This window comes from Henckelia pumila, chromosome 4 (assembly GCF_033568475.1).
Source record: "Henckelia pumila isolate YLH828 chromosome 4, ASM3356847v2, whole genome shotgun sequence".
Taxonomy (NCBI): Eukaryota; Viridiplantae; Streptophyta; class Magnoliopsida; order Lamiales; family Gesneriaceae; genus Henckelia; species Henckelia pumila.
The window spans coordinates 53,857,594-53,875,873 of record NC_133123.1 but is presented as its reverse complement, the minus strand read 5'-3'; the positions used below and the strand labels follow the sequence as shown (position 1 = coordinate 53,875,873).

At 38.9% G+C, this 18,280-nt stretch overlaps 1 protein-coding gene across 2 annotated transcripts; it reads right to left on the bottom strand.

The window, feature by feature from the left end:
• Positions 1–12,019: 12,019 nt before the first annotated feature.
• On the bottom strand, positions 12,020–15,777 carry LOC140863714 (homeobox protein knotted-1-like 1). 2 transcript variants are annotated; one of them, XM_073267330.1, is made up of 5 exons: positions 15,664–15,777; positions 14,901–15,014; positions 14,585–14,759; positions 12,685–12,935; positions 12,020–12,340 (listed from the first exon to the last, which is right to left on the bottom strand). In XM_073267330.1, exons 1-5 carry the CDS (start codon positions 15,739–15,741, stop codon positions 12,137–12,139), a joined length of 822 nt encoding a protein of 273 aa, XP_073123431.1. In that variant the 5' UTR covers positions 15,742–15,777; the 3' UTR covers positions 12,020–12,136. The 2 variants fall into 2 exon arrangements, with proteins under 2 accessions (XP_073123431.1, XP_073123430.1); XM_073267329.1 differs by lacking the exon at positions 15,664–15,777 and adding an exon at positions 15,203–15,628.
• Positions 15,778–18,280: the final 2,503 nt, after the last annotated feature.

Sequence of the window (18,280 nt, the reverse complement as noted above, 5' to 3'; positions counted from 1 at the left end):
GTCAAATAATATGCAACACATAAGCATGCAAATCCGCTGGCTATCTCAGTCAGTCTCTATGTATCTTACTAAGGCAGTCCTAGAAGCATCCATCTAGGTTCCAAGCCTACCATTTAGCAATAAAAATCAAAGTAACCATGAATTATATTCTTGCTCTAAAAGTCTTAACTAAGCTATTGCATACTTCCTATTCTTTATTAGGAGTTAGAGCTATATATCGTCAGCCCGCTGATGTCGAATACCCCAGAACTTGGGCACAACTCCGCTACAATCCTGATGAAATGACCCAAACTAGAAATTTTTTTATATAAATTACATATATGCCCATACATATATGCATATATATTAAAAATATATTTTTTAGGTAATATAATACATAATAAATTGATTGTATTCTAATAATTTTCGAACAATTGAAGAAAAATCCATGCACAGAAGTTCAATAACATAAAATGCAGAAAATCAAATTTCGGTGCTAAAACATATTCAAATTACTATAGTTTCCAAAACCAAGAAAGAAAAGTGAAAATAGTAAACGTGTGCGGAAAAATAGTTTAATACAGATCCAAAAGAAATATCATAAAATCACTGAATTGGAGTCTGCGAAGGTCACGGGTGTGCTAGCCAGCTCCGGATTCTCAGAGGTCCTCGCCGCCTGTTGAGACCACATTCTTCTGACTAACATCATACTCACCTGCATGCCATTTAGATCTAATGTTCCTAGAGGCTCAACATGCTCTATATTTTAATAACAAATACTACAATAATAAGGTCGCATGCAAGCACGTAACATATAAAAATAACCTGAGGTATCTAATGCATGCATGATCATAAAAGTGTTTGCATAAAGAAGAAATCATAACAAAAGCATAATTGTAATCTTGATCATAAACATAATAAGTATCGTAGATTCATAACATAAGTATTGGCATGTCACAAACATAAAAATTATTTCCTGTGGGTCATATCAGTGAAGTGTGATCATAAACATAAGCGATTGATCAATCTAAAAAATAACGTACATGACGGCGAGATCCACCCAACCTTTGGGGTTTTCCTACGCCTCTTATGCCACTTCACCCAACTTTTGGGGATCCATAGGTCCATAAACATAAGTGTCACTTCACCCAACCTTTGGGGATCCACAAGCCCTTAAACATAAGTGCCAAAAATCACATCAACTTCTCAAAAATATTTTTTTTACATGCTCATTATCTTATCGTAAAATGAATGCATGATTCATGAACTTAAAAATATCTTTTTTTCTTAATTTTGTCTGTAAATATATATTTAATTTATTTTTCATAAAAATAATAATTATATCAACATATACATATACAACTATTAAATATATATTTATGGACTATTTTGTTTGTCACTGGCTAGTTCGAGTTGCTACCCCCTTAACTTAAGCCCAAAAACTTAGACTGACCCAATAACAATTAGAATAGCTCAATCACACTTAAACTGATTCAATTAGACTTAGATTGATTCACTTAAAATTTAATTCACTCAAGCCCAATTATCTCGGCCCAACAAGCTTGACTCTATAACTTGGTCCAACAAGCTTGGCCTATCAAGCTTGGCTCAATACTAACTTAAGCCCAAATCAAATAAATTGAGCTCAATAAACTTAATGAAATTCCCAAGCCCAATTAAAAATTAATTCAAGTCCTATAGAACATTTAAGCCCAAATTAAAAATTAAACCCAAAAAGGATTTTAAGCCCAAATAAACTTGGACTCCTAAAATTAAATTTACCCGGCCCGAAATAAAATAACCCTTACCCAAACTCATAACCTATGACCCTAAATCACTTGACCCGACCCGAACCACTCACTCGTTCGAGCCCTGCCCGGGCTTCTCGAACCACAGACCTAGCCCTAACACTAAACTTTCAGCTTACGCACCCAACCAAAGCAGCCCACTCATAGCCTTTCGGCAGCCCATCTTCGGCCACCCCTGGCCGGAGCCCCATTGGCAGGACCCCACCACGGTCCTGCCGGACCATCCTGGGCTGGCCATGGCTTGCATGGCTCGGCCATGAGCCACCAACACAGCCCTAAGCTCAACTTGTCCATAACACTGAGCAGCTGCACCAAAAACAATCGGCCTCTATTGTAGTAGCCCGTAACCAAAATCAGTAATTAAGGAATTAATCATAATTATTTGGGTAGAGTTCGGAAGCTCCGAAGGTGAGTTCGGAAGCTCCGAACAGGATCGGAAGCTCCGATCGATATTACGTCAGGCATAACGTGTGGCAAGATCGGAAGCTCCGATCAGGACCGGAAGCTCCGATCACCCCTATCCGGATTCAACAAGTGATATTTTGACACGTGGCAGATCAGGATCTTCGGAAGCTCCGATGGCAGGATCGGACGTTCCGATCAAGGATCGGAAGTTCCGATCGTTGTCTATAAATAGAAGGTCGAGGCTTCACTTTCATTTGCCAATTCCGAGTTTTCCTTTCTATTCTAGTCCTTTTGGAGCTATTCTAGTCTTCTTAGGCTTGGCCCAGAGGTCGGCAAGGCGTTCGATAGTCGTAGCGGAGTTGTGCCCAAGTTCTGGAGGCATCGACATCAAAGGGCTAACGACGGACGAAGGTATAGCTTTTGCTTCCTATAAATATTTAGGAGTATGCAATAGCTTAGTTAAGGCTTTTAGAGCACTTTAATGATAGTAGTATCATTTGGCAGTGTAGAGCAGACTATAGGCGTGAACCTAGAGTTGGTAGAGCTTGCACTGATTTGAGGTACGAAAGTACTGTTCGAGATATCCTGACTGAGTATGCATGTATTATGTGACTGCATGGTTTATATGTCATTGATTTATGCTGCATTCATTTGCATACTGAGCTATATCCTTCGAGATGTCTGTTAGTAGGGTTTTTCCCTATCCTGTTAGTGGTTGGACTTCCATCGATTTGGGTCCGGCATATCCACTGGTATTATGGTATGGGAGCCACCTCCTGAAGCGACGGCACAGTGTGCTACATACCAGGGCCTGGTCTGTCTCTGTTATCTGATCCTTGACCTCGAGTTTATAGGGAGTTCACTTTGCATGCATGTATACTCATACTCTCGTACTGAGCGTTTTATGCTCACGTCTCGTACTCTGTATTTTCTGGACACCCTATTACATGGGGCAGGTTTGCGTTTGGACGAGGAGGGTGGATCCAGGAGGGTCTAGTCAGTGGTTGGCCAGCTGGAGCTTCGTCTAGGTTTTATTACTGTTGTTTGGGTTTATACAGCTATTCGATTTGGTTGTATATTATTGGATAAATTACAGATTTCTTTACTTGGGATTGTATATTGTTTATGGTTTCCGCAATTTTATTCTGATATCTATTTAATTAAGTTAATTGCATGCATAAGTTCTGTTTAGTAGGTGATCCAGGTAAGGGTCAATACATTTATGGTATCAGAGCATGCAAAAGAATTCTGGGGATTTAGTCTCATCTTGAGGTATTCTTGTAGATGGCAAATCGTGACGACCGGAGTTCTCATGGCAGTGTTGGTGGGCTTTGGGGTGATGCCGACCGGGAGCCTCGTCGAGAACGGCGTCATCGTCATCATGACGACGAGCGTTTCACTGTGCGTCGATTATTAGCTATGGGTCCTAAGCCCTTAGTTGGAGGTGAGTCTCCGGAGGATGCGGAGAACTGGTTAGACCGCATGGAGACGACTTTTCAGACTTTCCAATGCACCGAGGAGCAGAAGGTGGAGACCCTTGGTTATCTTCTGGATGGGCGTGCGCGCAGGTGGTGGAGGTTTACTTCTGCACCTTTTGTTGCGGCGAGAGGAGTGGCCACCTGGGCCGAGTTCCGCACAGCTTTCCAAAAGCGGTATTTTCCTCCTGCACTCCGTCAGTCGAAGGCAGGCGAGCTACTGAGTCTGCGACAAGGAGCCATGTCTATCGATGAGTATCAGCAGAGGTTCTTTGATCAGCTATCCTATTGCCCCGAGATTGCTGATAGCTCAGAGATGAAGTATAATTTGTTCCTTCAGGGCCTTAACCCTGAGATCCATGACCGTGTGGCGGTCAGCGACGACATGTCCTACGAGGGTTTGGTGAGCCGTTGTCACCAGGCAGAGGACAGTATTCGGCAGAACAGGTCTTTCCCTCAGTCGAGGCCTGCTAGTTCTTTGGGTCCCCGTGCCCAAACTTTCAAGAAGTCTGGATCTTCTTCTTCCTCTGGTTCTGGAGGTGTTGTCCGTTTCGGTAAGAAGGACAAGTGTGATCACTGTGGGAAGAACCATCCATCCGACAAGTGCCGTAGAGCTTCTGGAGCTTGTTTCCGTTGTGGAGAGACTGGTCATATCCGGAGGGATTGTCTACTGTCTGGGGGAGTCGGTTCTGGATCTGGTTCAGGATCGGGTTCTCAGGCCACCGTACAGCAGAGGTCGCAGGGACAGTCTGCTGGGAGTTCTCATTTGAGGCCACAAGCTTCTAGCCAGGTGTTTGCCCTGAGACATGATCAGGCTGTGGAGGATAACGAGAAAGTCATCGCAAGTACATTTCTGCTTTATGGTATACCTGCTCTTGTACTTATTGACACTGGTGCATCTCATTCCTTCATTTTTGCACGTTTTGTTAAGAGGCATAAGTTACCATGCATTGCACTAGACGTAGTGATGTCTATTTCTACTCCGACGGGCCAATCTGCTTTGGCTAAGCGTCTAGTGATTTGTTGCCCTTTAGAGTTTGAGGGTAACATTTTGATTGCAAATCTCATGGTCCTGGAGATGGACGACTTTGATTGCATTCTGGGAATAGATATGTTGACTACCTATCGAGCTTCAGTGGACTGCTATCAGAGATTAGTACGCTTTCATCCGGAGGGGAGCGAGAGCTGGTTTTTCTATGGTGAGGGAGCGCGACCCCCGATGCCTTTGGTATCAGCTTTGAGAGCCTGTCGAGCTCTAGAGTCTGGCGGGGAAGGCTACCTTATCTATACAGTTGATTTGTCCGCTGAGAGTATTGGGATAGAGAGCATTCCTGTTGTGGATGAATTTCCAGATGTATTTCCTGATGAGATTCCGGGTTTTCCTCCTGCTACGGAAGTCGAGTTTGGCATAGAGTTGATGCCGGGTACTTCGCCTATTTCTAGAGCACCGTATCGTCTGGCTCCATCAGAGATGCGTGAGTTGAAGAATCAACTACAGGTTCTTTTGGACAAGGGGTACATTCGTCCTAGTGTATCTCCTTGGGGAGCTTCTGTTCTCTTCGTGAAGAAGAAGGATGGGTCGATGCGGCTGTGCATTGACTATCGGCAGCTGAATCGAGTCACTGTGAAGAACAAGTATCCGTTGCCTCGTATTGATGACTTGTTTGAACAGCTGCAGGGCACATCAGTTTACTCCAAGATTGACTTGAGATCTGGGTATCATCAGTTGAGAGTCCGTGATCAGGACGTAGCCAAGACTGCATTCCGTACTCGCTATGGGCATTACGAGTTCCTAGTGATGCCATTTGGTTTGACTAATGCGCCGGCTATATTCATGGATCTGATGAACCGTGTCTTCAGGGAGTATTTGGACAAGTTTGTCGTGGTCTTCATTGACGACATTTTGGTGTATTCGCGTAATACGGAAGAACATGTTTCTCACTTGCGGTTAGTACTACAGAATCTTCGAGATGAGCAGTTGTACGCCAAGCTGAGCAAGTGTGAGTTCTGGATGGATAGAGTGGTCTTCCTTGGCCATATCATATCCAGGGAAGGGATTTCTATTGATCCAAGCAAGATTGAAGCGGTACTTAATTGGTCGCGTCCGACGACAGTTGGTGAGATCCGTAGTTTTCTGGGTCTAGCAGGGTATTATCGTCGCTTCATTTTGAACTTCTCTCAATTAGCTCGACCGTTGACGGTGTGGATTTCGAGTGGTCCTTCGAGTGTGAGGAGAATTTCTGTGAGCTTCGACGGCGGTTGACTTCTGCGCCGGTGTTGGCATTACCGTCAGGATTTGGAGGGTATGTAGTTTACACGGATGCTTCTCTTCAGGGGTTAGGTTGTGTCCTGACTCAGAATGGGCATGTGATCGCATACGCTTCTAGATAGCTGAAGCTTCACGAGGACAACTATCCAGTCCACGATTTGGAGTTAGCAGCCATTGTGTTCGCTTTGAAGATCTGGCGTCATTATCTGTATGGCGAGAAATTTGAGATCTTCACCGAATATAAGAGTCTCAAGTATTTGTTCACTCAGGCGGAGTTGAACATGAGGCAGAGACGTTGGATGGACTTGCTTAAGGACTATGATTGCGAGATTAAGTACCATCCGGGAGCCGCTAATCTCACCGCTGATGCTTTAAGTCGCAAGGTGCGACTATCCGCACTTCAGACTTGTTCGATGTCTAGTGCGATCAGTGACTATTGTACTTCAGGTTATACCTTCAAGCATAAGAAAGGTATGCAGAGTATCCAGATGTTTGCGATATTATCTGAGCCAGCCTTGTATTCGCGGATCCGAGATGCTCAGATGTCTGATTCGAAGACCCAGCGTTTAACTCGTCTAGCTAACGAGGGTAGCTCGTCTGAATTTCATTATCAGTCAGATGGATTTCTATGTTTGTCTGGTAGGCTTGTGATTCCGCAGGATGAAGAGTTGCGAGAGGAGATTTTGTCTCAGGCACATCGCACTAAGTTGAGTATTCATCCTGGGAGCAACAAGATGTACAAGGATTTACGTACTCGTTTCTGGTGGAAGGGAATGAAACGCAGTGTTTATCAGTTTGTTTCGAGATGTTTGATGTGTCAACAGGTCAAGGCAGAGCACCGACGACCTGGAGGATTGCTTCACAGTCTGCCTATTTCTGAATGGAAATGGGAGTTTATCACAATGGACTTTGTGACCCATTTGCCGGTTTCCCCGAGGAACTGTGATGCTATCTGGGTTGTGGTGGACCGACTCACCAAGTCAGCACATTTCATTGCCTATAGCCGAGAGTACTCTGTGGATCGCATGGCACGGATTTACATTCAGGAGATCGTTCGACTTCATGGAGTGCCTGTGAGCATTGTCAGCGATCGGGACCCCAGGTTTACTTCTAGATTCTAGGGGAGTGTTCAGCGTGCGATGGGTACTACTCTCAGTTTGAGTACAGCCTATCATCCGGAGACTGATGGTCAGTCAGAGAGCACTATCCGTACGTTAGAGGATATGCTTAGAGCGTGTGTCATGGATTTTGGTTCAGCCTGGTAGGATCATTTGCCGTTGATCGAGTTCGCTTACAACAACAGCTATCACACTAGTATTGGGATGACACCTTTTGAGGCGTTGTATGGGCGACGTTGTCGTACTCCACTCTTCTGGGAAGAAGTGGGGGAGAGACAGGCTGAGGGACCGGAGTTTATCCAGCAGGCAATAGATATTGTTGATCAAATCAAGAAACGGATTAAGACTGCACAGGATCGTCAGGCCAGCTATGCTAATATCAAGCGTAGGCCCTTGCAGTTCGAGGTCGGGGAGAAAGTGTTTCTGAGAGTGTCACCTTTCCGCAAGATTCTCAGATTTGGCCTTAAGGGCAAGTTGTCTCCCAGATTTATCGGTCCGTTTGAGATCTTGGAGAGCATTGGCGATTTGGCTTATCGACTAGCTTTGCCACCGCATCTATCCAGTATTCACGACGTGTTCCACGTATCTCTGTTGCGACGGTATGTGGCGGATGAATCTCATATTCTGCAGCGGTCTGAGGTTCAGGTGAACAAGGATTTGACTTATGTTGAGAAACCTATTCGTATCCTGGATTATAAGGATAAGGTTTTACGGAACAAAGTCATTCCTTTGGTTTTAGTTCAGTGGCAGCGCCGAGGCACTGAGGAAGCTACTTGGGAGCTTGAGGACATGATGCGTAAAGACCATCCTGAGTTATTTTGATTTCATTCTTTAAGTTGTATTCAGTTGCAAACTCTGTAAACGTTTGATTTGAATAAAGAATGTTTCTGATTTTTGTATTTGCATTCGGTACTTAAGATCTGATTTCGAGGACGAAATATCTTAAGTGGGGGAGAATGTAGTAGCCCGTAACCAAAATCAGTAATTAAGGAATTAATCATAATTACTTGGGTAGAGTTTGGAAGCTCCGAAGGTGAGTTCGGAAGCTCCGATCAGGATCGAAAGCTCCGAACAGGATCGGAAGCTCCGATCGATATTACGTCAGGCATGACGTGTGGCAAGATCGGAAGCTCCGATCAGGACCGGAAGCTCCGATCACCCTTATCCGGATTCAACAAGTGATATTTTGACACGTGGCAGATCAAGATCTTCGGAAGCTCCGATGGCAGGATCGGACGTTCCGATCGAGGTTCGGACGTTCCGATCGTTGTCTATAAATAGAAGGCCGAGGCTTCACTTTCATTTGCCAATTCCGAGTTTTCCTTTCTATTCTAGTCCTTTTGGAGCTATTCTAGTCTTCTTAGGCTTGGCCCGGAGGTCGGCAAGACGTTCGATAGTCGTAGCGGAGTTGTGCCCAAGTTCTGGAGGCATCGACATCAAAGGGCTAACGACGGACGAAGGTATATCTTTTGCTTCCTATAAATATTTAGGAGTATGCAATAGCTTAGTTAAGGCTTTTAGAGCACTTTAATGATAGTAGTATCATTTGGAAGTGTAGAGCAGACTATAGGCGTGGACCTAGAGTTGGTAGAGCTTGCACTGATTTGAGGTACAAAAGTACTGTTCGATATATCCTGACTGAGTATGCATGTATTATGTGACTGTATGGTTTATATGTCATTGATTTATGCTGCATTCATTTGCATACTGAGCTATCTCCTTGGAGATGTCTGTTAGTAGGGTTTTTCCCTATCCTGTTAGTGGTTGGACTTCCATCGATTTGGGTCCGGCATATCAACTGGTATTATGGTATGGGAGCCACCTCCTGAAGCGACGGCACAACGTGCTACATACCAGGGCCCGGTCTGTCTCTGTTATCTGATCCTTGACCTCGAGTTTATAGGGAGTTCACTTTGCATGCATGTATACTCATACTCTCGTACTGAGCGTTTTATGTTCACGTCTCGTACTCTGTATTTTCTGGACACCCTATTCCATGGGGCAGGTTTGCGTTTGGACGAGAAGGGTGGATCCAGGAGGGGCTAGTCAGTGGTTGGCCAGCTGGAGCTTCGTCTAGGTTTTATTACTGTTGTTTGGGTTTATACAGATATTCGATTTGGTTGTATATTATTGGATAAATTACAAATTCCTTTACTTGGGATTGTATATTGTTTATGGTTTTCGCAGTTTTATTCTGATATCTGTTTAATTAAGTTAATTGCATGCATAAGTTCTGTTTAGTAGGTGATCCGAGTAAGGGTCACTACATTTATGGTATCAGAGCATGTAAAAGAATTCTGGCCACCAATGGCCGGAGCCCTGCCGGTAGGACCACCCCAAGGTCCTGTCGGACCACCTTGCCCCAGACCTAGCTCGAGCCATGGTGGACATGGCTCGGCCAATGGCCATAACTCCAGCTCAAGAATCTGCACATCACGCACCAGCACAACCTTCAACAAAACCCATCGGCCAGCCTAACTCCACCACTTCCAGTCCCCTTCCTCATCAAACCAGAACCCCAAGGACCCTGCTAGCCCACTGAGACAGGGTTCCTAGCAGCTCAAACCACCCAGAACTAGCAAGAATAGAGAAACCGAGCCAATAAATTTCAGTCCTCCACCTCGAGCTCCATGCATTCCAACTTGGCTCCCTTGCTACCCAACTTGATTGTAATGGATCCCAATTCTTTCTAATCTCGATGAAAAATTATGAGAAAAATCTTGGAACAATATGAATTGTTGATAGACTTCTAGATTCATATTAGACTCCCCTTCTTCAAAAATATTTGTCCTCATATCTTGCTCGTTACCTACAAGAAAAAAACTTTTTTTTCTTTTTTGAAGTTTTTGACTCTCTCACCTTTTTTGCTTTTTTTTTTTACTAATTTTCGAATTTTTTTTTTAATTTTTGAATTTTAGAATATTTTTTTAAAAAAAAAAAACTTGTAGCACAAGACACAAAACTTGGGCAACAAGATAGACAAAAACAACACAGAAATTCGATGAAGAGAAGACTCAATGAAGAACGAAAGAACAAGCTAAGAACGAAGAACACGAAGAACGAAGAATACGAAGAATGAAGAATAAAACAAAAAGATACGACTTACTTGAATCAAAGGAACCTTAAACTTTGATACCAAATGATAAGAATCTTGGATGTCATGAAAGGCAAACACAATTATAAACGAATCGCACCCTCAATTCAATAACAAAAAGACTCAATAATGTTGTCCCAATCTTTTGACACAAGTAAGTTTTTGGATATCCACCTCTAGTTTACAACGAAACTAGCAATAGATAATCACGAGATAAACAATTAATCACAACGGAACCTTAAGAAAACTTGTTTCTGACAATCCACGAAGATAATCAATTGACAAACGCCACAAAGTTATGAACTTTGATAAGTTTGATTTGATACACAAAGCAAAACTTTGTCATAATTCTAGAAAGAATTATAATTGATAAAAATCAATTTCCATAATTTTCATTCTATTATTCAATAATGAATGTATATGTTGTATTTATAATACAACTACAAAATAATAAAAGATAACACAAAATAATATAAAAATATCATCTAAAAGTTTCCTCATAGACTTAAAATACTCAAAAATAGCACAAAATAAAAAAATACTCAAAAAAAACCAAAAACACACACTACATGCCGAGTGTGTGTAAATCACGTACTAGCGCCTAGGCGCTTGGCTCTAGTGCTTAGGCGGCGAAGCTGTTTCATATCGTGCATAATTCTTGAAAAATTCATATCTCGAGTTCTAGCCGATGGATCGGGCTGAAATTGTAACTGTAGCTTTATAACATCCTAAAATACATTCTGAACAGTGAAGATTGGATTTTGATCTCTTTAGAATTGCCAAAAAATTTCAGTCCTCCACCTCGAGCTCCATGCATTCCAACTTGGCTCCCTTGCTCCCCAACTTGATTGTAATGGATCCAAATTCTTTTTAATCTCGATGAAAAATTATGAGAAAAATCTTGAAATAATATGAATATTTGATAGACTTCTAGATTCATATCAAAGGTTGATGACTTCTTGGAATGCATAATCTACAATTCAATGTTAAAAACTAAGCTGATTTAAACATATCTTATCTCCTCACAAATCACTTAAACACCGTACTTCCTAAAAAATTAATAATAAATAAATATAAATCACTCAAAGGTTGTTATTTGTGGGAGAAAAATTAAAAAAGAAGTAACAAAACCAACCTCTAATCGATTACAAGAAACGTGTGATTGCTACAATTTTAATAAAAGAAAAAAACTTAAATTTTCATCACATGCTAAGAAGAAAACCTAACCAAGGAAGAATGAAGAAAAATTAAGCCAAGAAAACTTAAAGTTTTTCCAATTCTTCACCAATAACTTGAAAAGTAACCAAAAAGAAGGAAGGAAACTTACTATATTTTCGAGCGGTCAAATTCGAGGGAACAATTTTAACTCTGATTTAGGGTTTATAGCGTTTAGGAGAAAGGGAATTGAGGAAGATGCGTTTACGGGTTGAAGAGGTGAGATCAAGTGAAGCTTGAACGGGCTAAGAAGGTCAACCCCGTTAGTTTTAATGCTTAATTGGACGAATGGATCAATTGCGAAAACATGGTGAAAATCGAAAGAATAAATTGGATCAATAAAAAAACGGAGGTCCAAATCAAGAAGGGGACCTAAAATGAGGGAATTATCCCATAACTCAACGACAAAATCGCTAATCCGTCTCTCTTAGCAGTTTGTGGCCATAGTTGTCCTTTGCTAATTTAGGTTAAATTAAAGACAGAAACTAATCAATATCGGTCTCAAATTTAGAGACCGAATTCTATTACTCGGTCTCGAAGATAAACCAGATTGCCATAATAATCTCTCATATCATGCTATTATTTTGTATAGAGAATATGTTTGTTCATAGTGAAAATGAAATTTACAAAGAGAAATATATTCATTGGAAGATCAATTCAATTACAAATCTTCTACTATGCTGTCCTTATTATCATCATCATCATCATTCATCCTTATACCTTACTGCATTGCATCACTAGGATTGTACATTAGTAGGACCAGAAGAGATGTTCTACAACACAACTTCGTTTTCAAAACCCTCCGAACCATCCATAATATTATAGTTGTGATTAATGCCACCACTCACACCTTCCATAACAGCGAATCTCATGTCTTCCGACGGTCTCCAGTGCCGTTTTCGTTGATTGATGAACCAGTTGTTGATCTGCTTCTGGTCTAATCCTGTCGTCTCCGATAGCCTATTTTTCTCCTCTTCCTGCGGTGTCATCGATCATACATACTTCAGATGTTTAATTTGTGTCACATACGTAACGATTTATCATATGTATATAAATATCAAATCAAAACTTAATCTGGATCTATCTATATATATCAAGATTCCATGAGCAACTTGTCTAAAAATATGTATATATATTCCCCTCCTCCCTTAGCCTCCTCCCACACGCCCCTCAACTTACTACTTGCATGGTCGAATAACATCTAGCGCGCATATCCAACAACGTAAGTTGTAACTGATCAAGTTAGTATATATTCTGTATATTGGCCTATTCGAAAAAAAAAAACAGATTCTTCATCGAAGAATGGGAGAGTAAAGGTTACCGTCGGATATGGCCACCTATAATGTGTGCTCCACCAATGTAGCAAGGCTGTTCTAGCATTCTTTGGGAGTTTTCCCTTCTTCCTTTTCTTCAAGAACTCTTTTCTCAAACTGCTGAGATACCCGCTGTATTTCCGCATGAGCATTTGTTTTAGCTCCTCATCTCCTTGTTGGTTAAAACAGGATTCTAAACTTTCAGATGCTTGGATTTCGCCACAACTTACGTCCTCGTCGGACCGACCACCTACATGGTCTGGGAAAGATGAAGGTTGAAAAATATCATAATGCTTTTTTTAACACAAATATATATAATTGATTTATCCCGGCTCAAATGTAAATTGTTCTAGCTCAACAAATGGAAAATAAGGGAAAAGGCCATACCAGATATAAACACATCAATACATGTTGATTCCATTAAGACCAGAAGTAAATTAAACAACAGATAACCAAAAATTCAAAAAGAAATTAAGGGCAAATAAGTTCAAGTTTTATTTGTCCAACGCCTAAATAAGTAAATGTGAGCTATCATCATACATGGAAGATGTTGATTAATATGCATGGCCGCGAAAGGTGCCACCAAATGACTTGTACATATTAAAACCCTAAATGTCTAAAACAACTTATTTAGATAAATGATGGCCCAGTTTACTGATGTGTAATTATTAGTTATGATTCTGCGTCCGTCTTTCTTCATACTCGACTCCTTGCTTCTTATGAATGTAAATTGAATATCAACATTAATTTAATTCAAATAAACATGCTAGAAGCCACACTAATCAGTACACATGGATTCCAACTTCAAACAGACACATACTGAGAAAGATGAGTGAAATATAGAGTTCGAAATTGTAGATATTCCATTAAATTCGACAGTGGTATTCTTTTTTCCAAACAAAGATGAAAGAAGAAAGATTTACCTTTCAAACTAGCGAAAATTTGCATTGGTCTGTATACATCAGGTAGTGACTTAAATTACATTGATAGTTGAAAAGTTCTTGTCTGATAGCTAGGTGAGACATATTTACACACAGCCCTCACAATGGTCAGAAGTATTATCAGAAGAAACACAATCTCAAGGATAATTTATCTTCCAACCTTTAACGCGTTCTTGTTCGATTGAAACATCACATTAATCTAATTAATTGATAGATGTACGTAGCTCATCTGGATTCCATACATGATACATCCTTTCTACATATGCATGAACAATGTAATTATACATCTCCTATCTACATTCATATGCATTAATCTACCAACCTCGCATTCGTGCATATTTATATCAAATATATCCTATAAACTCACCCTTTTCAACAAGCCGAACTCAGATCCCGGCCATATTTAAAAATTTCTTCCGAATTCTTGATTTCTTGAAAATAGCAAAGCTTTTTTCTACAATTTTCTTATAATTTTAGCTTAGGCGTGTAGTTTCATACCTACGTGCCCTCTATCTATCTATGTGAAGATTTTTGACAATGCATTACACTTGAAGCAAAACCATATTTCTTCAAATTATATAATTGTTTTAGTAATTTGAACAAGTTCTCAAAAATCTTTTACTACACGATGAAGATAGAATCTTAATTGAATTATATGTTTCACCTTAACCATGTTTCAATCAAGAATCTGTACAGAAGAATATAAACAAATGAAAGCCAAATATTTCGGCATAGACTGTAGAAACAACAAGTTCAATCTCATTCAGGAAAATATATTTAATTTCACAGTAAGGATTAATGTTTAAAGCAAATCTACATGAAATTTGATGCTCAAGAAGATGTTCAACAATCTGCAAGTGAAACATAAGTGCATTTAATTTAGATCTTATTCCTGTTTAATTTGCTAGAAATCTTCATGAAAACGGATAAATACATGGAAATATATATATATATATATATAATATACCTGCAGAATGATAGTTAAGAGGTGTTAATGAAGAATTAGCAGTGACAGAAGAAGGTAGGGTTTCTTTGCAGAGATCATTGAGTTGAGATTCAATGCTGGTCAAGAAACTAGTGGCCTCATCAAATGGTTTGGAAAGTTCCTCCTTGTATTTGTGTAGAACTTCACAGTATGATTTCTTCAAAAGAAAACCCATGTATATATTATACATTTGCTTATGTAGAAAAATTAAATCACAAACAAAAAGGAAAGATATTGTACATATATAAAAACTGAAACACTACCCTTAATTCCTCCAATATTTTGTCTTTTACTTTACCATGAATTCATCAAGCTCGGGATCAGCTCCAATCTCAGTGGTGCAAGATGATAAAGGGTAGTTTTCTTTGCTAATTTCCTCAAGAAGCGAAACAATTTCTGGTGGTGCTCCCACCTCCAAATAAAATAAAAAAAAAAAAAAAAAGTTAGTTCCCAGATGGATGCACATACATGTGTATACAAGAAGTTTTTATTATTTACCATTACTATTCATAAAAAGAATGGTTAAAAAAAAAGTGCAGGGTAAATGAATGAATTACGTTCACGAGGCAAGGTAGCAATGAAGAGAAAAAGTTATTTCACCTTTCTGCACTCAACATAAGCAGATAATAAATGAGGATAAAGAGGGTGATACGCAATCTGAGCCTTGATTAAATCTGACATCTCAATCCCTCCATGGATTTCAGTGACTTGTTGATTGTGGCCATCGAAACCAGTGAATCCGTATAGATCATCCATTAATTATATATATTAATGAGCTCAGTTACGTTGTTTATTCGAATTTGAAACTGTGGATGCTTTGGTTCCAGTTCCTCACATGATATGATATTATTAAACAGATCGAAACCCACATGCCAGGCGAGACATATATATATATATATATATAGATGGATCAATTGGTGAATTAAGTGGGTGGGAAGCTGGAAGCAACAGCTGCTGAAAAAGACGAGAGCATATAGAAACAGAGGGAAAACGAGCATTGAGAAAGGGAAAGAGAGAAGAGATGAAGCACACGTTCTCTCACTCTGCCTAACAGTACGTACCTTAACTAGGATTAATAGTACTGGAATGAATTCATCTGTCGTCCAAATGACAAGACATTCCGCCACCTTTCGATACATGATTGGGCGGCAAGAGAGTACTACTGTTTGCTTTACTTTTTTGACTCACTGAATTAATAAAGAAGAAGAAGCAGCAGCAATACTCCCACTAGGGGTGGAAGGTTTAGTCCACGGTGCTCTAACATTCTCAGACACCCAATATATTCACTTTTTTCTTTTTATTTCATTTTCTACTATTATATATATATATATATATATATATATACATCTTGAATGAAATCCTTGGAAGGAAAACTAGACCAAAGTTGGTGTTACAAGGAAGACAAAAGTACACGAGTCTATTATGTTTCTGTTGTTATATATTTAGTGGGTTCAGTCCCCTTTGGATTCGGTTTTCTGTTCACAGTCAAAAACCTTCAAGCTCATATTTTTATTTATTTTTTAAGTGTAATATTTTTTAAAAAAACAATTGAGAGGTCATGACGTGGGTTAAACGAGCATTAATAAATGGTTTTTATAGGTGTCCAAACACCATCTTAATTATTTTAAATTATAAATAAAATCGTTTTTTTTATTGTCCAAATACCTTTTCAATTTTAAAAACAATTTTATAGTTGTTCAAATACATATTTATTCTTTAAAACAACTTTTAAAAATTTTGTAAGTGACATTTTCACAAAAATATCTTATCATTATTTGTCCAAACAGAGATTTTATTTCGATTTATATTATTTAAGTAATTAATTGAGTTTCAAATCAAGTACTTATATATTACTGCACATGTATTTATTTGTAATTGGGGATTTTAGAAATCTGATTTGGAGTTAAGGCCGGGATTGAAAATTTTTAATCGGGGTTATATTGATTAAAAAGTATTTTGTGACACACTTATATTTAACCACATAACTATACAAATTAATAATAATAATATTAGTCAATTAATTATATGATTCAAATTAAAATGACTAAAATTGATAGTAAAATATATAACATAGTTACATAACTACAATTAATATAATATAAGATACATAATATTGAAAATATCACATGCCTTATATATGACTAAAATTAAAAATATTCTTATATCAACTTTTGGTTTTTTGTGTCATTGTTAGCAAGATCGATATTTAAAAAAAAACAAATTAAAAACAAATAAATTAGAAATATATAAAAATTTAAACCGTAATAGATTCACACTATATATAAATAATGGGTATCTTAACCGGTTGATTTTTCACATACGCATCAATAACTAGTCATTGTTTGGTTAAAAAAAAACCAGTCATTGTTTTTACTATTAATCAATTTTCATCAACATTAACAATATTTAACGTCATATTTTTCTTCAACATTAACAATATTTAACGTCATATTTGATATCATATCAATTATATGATGTCACGTAAATAATGTTGGTATCGAATACTACCATACCAAAAACTATAGTTGGTTGAAAAAGCTAGAATAACTTTATTTTCGTATGCAATAACAATTAGAACCTTATACTAAGTAATGAGTGGATGTCATGAGTAATTATGTCAAACTGATCGGCCCGCTTCGCTCTGCCCACCTTAGCCCACCATTAAATGGTGCAGAGCTAGTCGGCCTACCAACTTAGGGGAGTTGGGAAAATCCCAAACAAACACAACCCGCCATAGGTTATCTCAAGTGGCTTAGACAGGCCAGGTACCAGTCAAAAAGTTTAAAAATATAAATCATTATAAATAATATAATTATTTCAAAATTCATCAATCGACAATCATACATAATCGTAATAAATAATATAAATTGTATGAACTAGAGGAACACTTGAAAATGAATGTTGAACGTTTAGCTTACTACCTACATGAGAAAGAAAAGAAACACCAGGAAATCAAAGCTGAGCTTGAAGCTGTAAAAGCAGAAAATGAGCATCTAGATGATCAAGTCCTAGACCTCCATCTCATAGTTGGGGTGTTGAATGAGCAAAAATTATTATTTGAAGAGCACGCTGAGCATTTACAAACAATGGTTGATTATTTGAAACCATTAGTTCCAGTTATGGAAGAAGAGGATCCCGAGGAAGGTACTGAGGAAGTTGGGGCTAAGGAAGACCCAATGGACCTAGGATTAGGAGAGGTCATAGACTAGACTAGACTGGTAGTGGTCTTGTAATAAGAATTATTCCATATTCCTTTCTTATTTTGAAACTCATATGTAATTGCACTTTTATTTGAAATCAATAAAAGTTTTTGGTTATTCACTGGTTTAAAATTTGAATTGTGAGCAATTACTTTATCTTTTGTTTTCAAATTTTTGTATCAAATCATACCTTAGCAAGCTTGTCCTTTTATAAGAAAGGAGAGACTTTCCACCAAGGAACAATCGTAATCCATACTACAATCACAACTATGGCCCCAACGACAACAATGGAGATGCACCAGCACCACCACCTGGTAGACTCGGCAATGAGAAAATTATTGCTATTACAACTGTCGTGGTTACTATACTACAAGGATTGATAAAACCCAATGCTAACTAGCCACCTCCACCACCTCCAGCACAACACAATGGGACTAAGAAACATTATGAGTCCCTTCGTATAGCAAGAGTTCCAAAC

What these genes read in the sequence shown, in the direction of transcription:
- LOC140863714 (XM_073267329.1), bottom strand. Translation starts at nt 15,358, where the DNA reads ATGGATGATCTATACGGATTCACTGGTTTCGATGGCCACAATCAACAA. An exon ending in CTTATGTTGAGTGCAGAAAG is followed by an intron (nt 15,015 to 15,202) that starts GTGAAATAACTT and finishes TTTTATTTGGAG; the next exon opens with GTGGGAGCACCACCAGAAAT. An exon ending in TCTTAACTATCATTCTGCAG is followed by an intron (nt 12,936 to 14,584) that starts GTATATTATATA and finishes CATCTTTCCCAG; the next exon opens with ACCATGTAGGTGGTCGGTCC.